Source organism: Sinocyclocheilus grahami, unplaced genomic scaffold (genome assembly GCF_001515645.1).
Source record: "Sinocyclocheilus grahami isolate Dianchi unplaced genomic scaffold, SAMN03320097.WGS_v1.1 scaffold24.1, whole genome shotgun sequence".
NCBI lineage: Eukaryota > Metazoa > Chordata > Actinopteri > Cypriniformes > Cyprinidae > Sinocyclocheilus > Sinocyclocheilus grahami.
In genome coordinates, this window is record NW_015505203.1 from 1,056,984 (window position 1) to 1,064,423 (window position 7,440).

At 51.5% G+C, this 7,440-nt stretch overlaps 1 protein-coding gene across 1 annotated transcript in view; it reads right to left on the bottom strand.

Moving 5' to 3' along the window:
* LOC107563058 (uncharacterized) overlaps nucleotides 1–4,374 on the bottom strand; it is a 10,387-nt gene extending 6,013 nt beyond the window's left edge. Inside the window, exons 1-5 of the mRNA XM_016247844.1 lie at nucleotides 4,228–4,374; nucleotides 3,131–3,599; nucleotides 2,560–2,680; nucleotides 2,349–2,463; nucleotides 1,452–1,981 (exon numbers count right to left, since the gene is read on the bottom strand). Of these exons, the coding sequence (XP_016103330.1) occupies nucleotides 1,452–1,981; nucleotides 2,349–2,463; nucleotides 2,560–2,680; nucleotides 3,131–3,599; nucleotides 4,228–4,374 (1,382 nt within the window). The remainder of the gene's footprint in view (nucleotides 1–1,451; nucleotides 1,982–2,348; nucleotides 2,464–2,559; nucleotides 2,681–3,130; nucleotides 3,600–4,227) is intronic.
* Between the last annotated feature and the right edge of the window lie 3,066 nt (nucleotides 4,375–7,440).

The window sequence follows — 7,440 nt, forward strand, 5'->3', positions numbered from 1 at the left end:
TCTGCTGCACTTAAGGTTCCGAAGAGCACAGTGGCCTCCATTCCTTAAATGGAAGACGTTTGGGATGACCAGAACCCTTCCTAGAGCTGGCTGTCCGGCCAAACTGAGCTATCGGGGGGGAAGAGCCTTGGTGAGAGAGGTAAAGAAGAACCCAAAGATCACTGTGGCTGAGCTCCAGAGATGCAGTTGGGAGATGGGAGAAAGTTGTAGAAAGTCAACCATCACTGCAGCCCTCCACCAGTCGGGGCTTTATGGCAGAGTGGCCCGACGGAAGCCTCTCCTCAGTGCAAGACACATGAAAGCCTGCATGGAGTTTGCTAAAAAACACCTGAAGGCCTCCAAGAAATCATCAGAATAAGATTCTCTGGTCTGATGAGACCCAGATAGAACTTTTTGGCCTTAATTCTAAGTGGTATGTGTGGAGAAAACCAGGCACTGCTCATCACCTGTCCAATACAGTCCCAGCAGTGAAGCATGGTGGTGGCAGCATCATGCTGTGGGGGTGTTTTTCAGCTGCAGGGACAGGACGACTGGTTGCAATCGAGGGAAAGATGAATGCGGCCAAGTACAGGGATATCCTGGATGAAAACCTTCTCCAGAGTGCTCAGGACCTCAGACTGGGCCGAAGGTTTATCTTCCAACAAGACAATGACCCTAAGCACACAGCTAAAATAACGAAGGAGTGGCTTCACGACAACTCTGTGACTGTTCTTGAATGGCCCAGCCAGAGTCCTGACTTAAACCCAATTGAGCATCTCTGGAGAGACCTAAAAATGGCTGTCCATCAACGTTTACCATCCAACCTGACAGAACTGGAGAGGCTCTGCAAGGAGGAATGGCAGAGGATTCCCAAATCCAGGTGTGAAAAACTTGTTGCCTCTTTCCCAAAAAGACTCATGGCTGTATTCGATCAAAAGGGTGCTTCTACTAAATACTGAGCAAAGGGTCTGAATACTTAGGACCATGTGATATTTCAGTTTTTCTTTTTTAATAAATCTGCAAAAATGTCAACAATTCTGTGTTTTTCTGTCAATATGGGGTGATGTGTGTACATTAATGAGGAAAAAAAATTAACTTAAATGATTTTAGCAAATGGCTGCAATATAACAAAGAGTGAAAAATTTAAGGGGGTCTGAATACTTTCCGTACCCACTGTATATATCCTCGCTTGTTTCCAGGGCGACGCTGATGAAGCCTCGGGACCCTCGTCACACTCCCTCCCCCCAAGCGTCGTTCTGGTCCTGTTAACGATATGAGATAGTATGGGAGAGATAGGGGGTGGGTGGGGAGTGACCCCTGACAGACCTGCGAAAGCTGCCCAGATCCGAGAGAGGCCATCCGCGTTGGCGTTCGCGGCTCCAGCCCGATGACTTACCTCGAAGTGGAAGTCCTGGAGCGCGAAGAACCATCGGGTCACCCTGGCATTGGTATCCTTGGTGCGGGCCATCCACTGAAGGGGTGCGTGGTTCGTGACCAGGGGGAACTTCCGGCCCAGGAGGTAGTACCGCAGCTCCAGGAGTGCCCACTTGACGGCTAGGGCCTCCTTCTCCACCGCGGCGTAGTTCCTCTCGGCCGGGATCAGCTTCCTGCTGATGTAGATGACCGGATGCTCCTCACCCTCCCGGATCTGTGACAGGACGGCTCCCAGTCCTGTGTTGGAGGCATCCATCTCCAACAGGAAGGGGCAGCTAAAGTCCGGGGCTCGGAGGATGGGCTCCGAGATGAGGGCCCCCTTCACCCTCTGGAAGGCCTCCTCCGCTGCTGGTGTCCACTGTACCTTCTCCGGCTGCCCCTTCCTGGTCAAGTCTGTCAGGGAGGTGGCTAAAGAGGAGAAGTTGGGGATGAAGCAGCGATAATACCCCGCCAACCCTAAAAAGGCTCGTACATGGGTCTTAGTCTCGGGTCTCGGAGCGGAGCGTACCACCTCCACCTTCTTCTCCTGCGGCCGAATGAGACCCCGTCCCACCTGGAAACCCAGGTACTTCGCCTCAGAGAGGGCAAGGTGGCATTTGCGAGGGTTGGCGGTGAGTCCAGCCCTCCGGAGCTCCGAGAGCACCCTCCGTAACCGGTCCAGGTGGTCTTCCCATGCCTCGGAGTGGATGACGACGTCATCCAGATAGGCCGCGGCGTAGGCCTGATGGGGCCGCAACAGGATGTCCATCATCCGCTGGAACGTGGCGGGTGCCCCGTGGAGGCCAAAGGGAAGGGTCCGGTACTGCCAGTGGACACTAGGGGTAGAGAAAGCAGTCTTAGATTTGGCATTCTCAGAGAGGGGTACCTGCCAGTAGCCTTTGGTGAGGTCCAACGTTGAGATATACCCTTCCCAGCCGGTCCAACAGTTCATCTACCCGAGGCATGGGGTATCCGTCAAACTCGGATACCTCATTGAGGCGACGGAAGTCGTTGCAGAAACGGAGGGTGCCGTCCGGTTTCGGGACCATCACGGTGGAGCTGGCCCATGGGCTGCGTGATGGTTCTATCACCCCCAACTTCAGCATCTGTTGAATTTCCTCCTCAATAGCTCGCCGACGAGCCTCAGGGATGCGGTAGGGCCATTGCCTGACGACGACCCCTGGCGGCGTCCAGATGTTGTGCTGCAGGACGTTGGTCCGCCCGGGAAGAGAGAAGAACACATCAGAGAACTGACTGACCAGGTGCTGCAGCTCCGTCTTCTGGGCAGCTGAGAGGTGGGGGTTGACATCAACAACCACGGGATCAGAGATGGCGAGGGCCGCGAGCTGGTCTCTGGTCCCCATCCACTTCTTCAGGAGGTTAATGTGGTAGAGCTGCTCGGCTCACCTCCTTCCTGGCTGACGCACCCGGTACGTCACCGGCCCAATCTTCTCCAGCACCGTATAGGGACCCTACCAGGTGGCCAGGAATTTGCAGGCCGCACTGGGGACTAGGACCATGACTCGGTCTCCAGGCTGGAACTCCCGTGGCTGGGCTGCCCGGTTATAGTGGCGCTGTTGGGCCTGCTGCGCTTTTGTCAGGTGTTCCCGGACTAATGGCATGACCCGGTCGATCCTTTCCCTCATCTGTTTTACATGCTCGATGACAGAGCGATGGGCTGCCGGCTGCTGCTCCCAGGCTTCCTTCGCCACATCCAGGAGGCCGAGGGGTTGCCGGCCAAAGAGGAGCTTGAAGGGGGTGAAGCCAATTAAGGCTTGCGGAACTTCACGGATCCCAAAGAGGACGTAGGGGAGCATCAGGTCCCAGTCGCGCTTGTCCTCTGTGACCACCCGTCTCAGCATCTGCTTGAGGGTTTGGTTGAAGCGTTCAATCAGTCCGTCGGTCTGAGGATGGTAGACGGTGGTCCTCAACTGCTTCACCCGCAGCAGCCGGCAGAAGTCAGCCATTAGCCGGGACATGAAGGGGGTCCCCTGATTGGTCAGGATCTCCGCTGGGATGCCGACTCGGCTGGAGAGCAGGAAAAGTTCCTGGGCAATGGCTTTGGCGGTGACTTTTCGGAGGGGCACTGCCTCAGGGTACCGGGTGGCATAGTTGACGATCACCAGGATGTGTTCATGTCCCCGGGCAGACTTAGGCAACGGCCCCACAAGGTCCATCCCGATGCGCTCGAAGGGCACCTCGATGATGGGCACGACGAAATGCGGGAGAGGGTGGGGACCAGGCTGAACCTCCTTGCCTTTGATGACCCGGACCTGGGTCCATCCATGCTTCAGCCTGTCATCCTCCCGCTGTTCCTTCCCAAATGAGGGACTCACCTTCTCTCCCGCTATTCGAGGCCAGAAGCACGGGCCGCTGACGAGATCCTGTCGTGGACCTCCTTCTTCAGCGGCCCCCTCCTGGGCTGGCAGGCTGCGTAGCCGTGGCCAGCAGATGGTCAAACCCTGGCCAGTCTCTCCCGATCAGCACGGGGACGGGAAGATCCTTCATGACCACGACTTCCACCGGCCAGGTGCCGGGAGGGGCCGAATTGGTCACCCTGCGAGCGGGAACTTGTTGTGTGTCCCCGTGGACACAGGTTATGGGGAGGAAGGCTTTACACTCCGTTTGGGGGGCGAGGATATGCGACTGGACCAGAGTGACCGCACTGCCCGAGTCCAGGATGGCCCGGAACGGCTTTCCATTTACTTTCACTTCCACCTCTGGCGCTCCAACCGGCAGGTCGCGGTGCACAATGCAGCCTGCCAGCCAGGTCCGTGCGGGGACTTCCGTTGGCATGGGCTCATCCCGCTGGGAGGGAGACGCCCGCCTGCGTACTGGTCGCGGGGTGCCCTCCGGCGCGAGCCGCTCCTGGACCACCCTCCGGAGAAACGGCGGCGCTCGCTCCCCAGCATCCCGGTGTTGGGCCGCATCCGCCAGCTCAACAGCCTCCACAAGCTCCGACGTGGGGGTTGGGTTCCTCATCCCAACGGCCCGTCGGTGAGATCGGGGAAGGGCTCGGAGAAGACGGTCTATCACACCGCGCTCCGCCACCTGTCCAGCCGATGGAGCCCCCTCCAGCAGCCAGTGCTGCGCGAGTAGTGGGAGTTCGGCGGCCTGGGCACGGGCCGGCAAACGGGGCTTATACTCCCACTCGTGGAAGTGCTGGGCGGCACAGATAGGGGATAGCCCCAGGCGGGCTAGGATTTCCTTCTTGACCTCCTTATATTGATCGGCGGAGGCAGCGGGAAGAGCGAAGTATGCACGCTGCGCTTCGCCCATCAGCAGGGGAGCCAGCACCCATGCCCAGTTATCCTGATGCCACCCTTCCAAGGTTCGAACATTTGTAAAAAGGCTTCTACGTCATCATGAGGGGTCAGCTTGGGTAGCAGCTTCACGGCTTGCACTCGGGGGTCCGGCAGCGGAATGCGTTGAGCGGCGGCGGCATGCAGTGCCGCGAGGTCCTGCTCCGTCTCTCCTTGACGGGTGGCGAGGTGCTCAACGATTTGTTGTTGGCGGATGCTAACCTCGGTGAGCCGCTGGAGGATTTCGTCCATGGAGGGGGGAGGAGCGCTCGCCTGTGACAGAAACCGGAGACAAAAACAAGGAAAAAAGGTGAGGTGAAGAAGATCGCTTGTCGGTGATTCTTCACTGATTTGCCGTTACCAGTGTAACGGGGTGAAGAATCACACGACAAGAAATCTCAATCAATACCCCAGAGGGTGGATTTATTGGGGTGAGGGGTGCTCATGAGAAAGGTCCAGCTAGGTGCTCCGGTGCCGTGAGTGCTCTCTTCCGTCTTCCCAGTGCAGAGGGTCCGTGCAGTGCTCCTGTGGGGCTGGTCGGTCACACGCTGCTTTCTGTGGGGAAAATGAGAGGGCGAGTTAGTGCTCAGTCTCATGGAGGAATCTCCTAGATGGCAGGGCTTGCGTGGCTTATGTAGCCGTGATGTTGATGGCCAGGTGCTCCTCGCTTGTTTCCAGGGCGACGCTGATGAAGCCTCGGGACGCTCGTCACAATATATATATAGGCCATAAATGTATTGTCTAAAGTATATTTAAAATAACGAATATTGCTTCTCACCAATATGTATTTCTTGCCCTTTGAAGTACTTGATTTTGTAATATATTTTCAGTTAAAAAAATTATTTTCTTTTCTCTGCAGCATATGTGTGAAATATAGTTTGGTCAAAATTTGCATATTGCCATATAGGTAATGTCATGTCTGATGATTTAGAGCCAATTCAGTCAAGCTTTATCAGTAAGCAAGCAAATATTTTGTGAGTAAAATTCTTATTTATGTTTGTTCTTCCCTTTATATTTTGAATAGCCTAAATGCCATTTATGGGAAAAGCATTCATGCACTGCAATGCTGCTACCAGTATCCATGATTCACATTTACATATTAGGTTTTGGAACTGTGCTTGATATCCAGGGTGGTTTAAGGGCATTTGGCATTAAAGATCCAAGAGAAGTTGCGTTCCCGGTACTGTTTTTCCCAGTGACACTGGGAGCTGTCAGGCGGGGAGGTTTAAATGTTCCAACTGATTGCGATGGCCGCAAAACGAGCCAGATGAGAAATGAAACCTCAGATATCTGTACTTCAGCAGGAGAAGAAAGACCAGCGGTGCACTAATTAGCTTAGCTCTCATACTCCTGGGGCTGGAGAGAGAGAGAGAGAGAGAGTCAATGAAAACACAGGATGAGGGACTTTGGCTAGCCCACTCAGCCAATTCACATTAGAAATACCTCCGCTGGGCCTGTCCAGAAAAAAAGCGCCCATCCAGAAACGCGTCCGAATGTCTCAGTTAAGAAATTGCAAGCGGTTAAGAGAGGATGAATGCAAGCAAAGAGAGGTGCGCACATCTGAAGTTTATTTCAGTGTAAATCTTTTCCAGATAATGCTGTTACGATTTGGAGTCCTGATGATTTAGGGGTTGTGACCCGACGTGACACTCCAGTAAATGAATGAACCTCTAGACCTGGTCTTTGTCCGGACATTAGTGGTCAGTTTGTGTCCACCAAGACAAAACAGTTTGACAGATATGCCACCACAAAAGAGTGGTGAACTCTCATTAAACTGTCAGTGACCTTAATGTGTCATTTAGCATGTTTTGTTGAGACTGGAGATCAAACGCGTGTTTAGAAGCAGCTCAAACAGGGTGTGGTGATATGTCAGTGCCGATGGTGTCACTTGGACAAGCTGTATTTGATAGGAAAGGCAGTAATATGTTGCTGTGATGTGTTAATTGGATTCTGGACCCTTGACAATTTTGTGACTCATCATGCGGTTTGTCAGAGCAAGACTTCAGACTCTGCAACTCTACAGAGACAATGTTTAGGCTGTACTCATTCAGCTCAGTTGTGCTTGCACCCATTCTGCAATAAATAAATACAATTTCAAAATATACAAAAATGGCCTATGTATTTATTTATTTATTTGTTTGTTTGTTTGTTTAATATAATATATTTGGTCAACTATATATATTTTTTAATATTTGAAAATATAATTATGTAAAGAAATTTTCTTTCAATGTATTTTTTGACCAAATATATATATTGATATATTTCTTAAAAGTTAAAAAAATATATTTTACCCTCCGCATATTACAGTCCAAGAAAATATATTTACATTTTTCACTTTTGAAGAAAAATATTTGTTGTTTAAAACGTGTGAGCATAAAACACATTTGAAAAAAACGGCATGTAACATACTGTATAAACAAATTACAATACAACAATATATAAAATAATTAAACCTGTTCCATTCATTGCATTAGACTAAATGTAGGCTACTGTTAGATGCAAATGTATTTTCTTGCCCCGAAATACATTTTGAAAATATATTTTGGTATATCAACATTGAAGCTAAATATATTTTCAGTTTCAAAAATATATTTCATTGAGCTTCGCTGTTTGCAACATTCAGGTGCATCTCAATAAATACGAATGTCGTGGAAAAGTTCATTTATTTCAGTAATTCAACTCAAATTGTGAAACTTGTGTATTAAATAAATTAAATGCACACAGACTGAAGTAGTTTAAGTCTTTG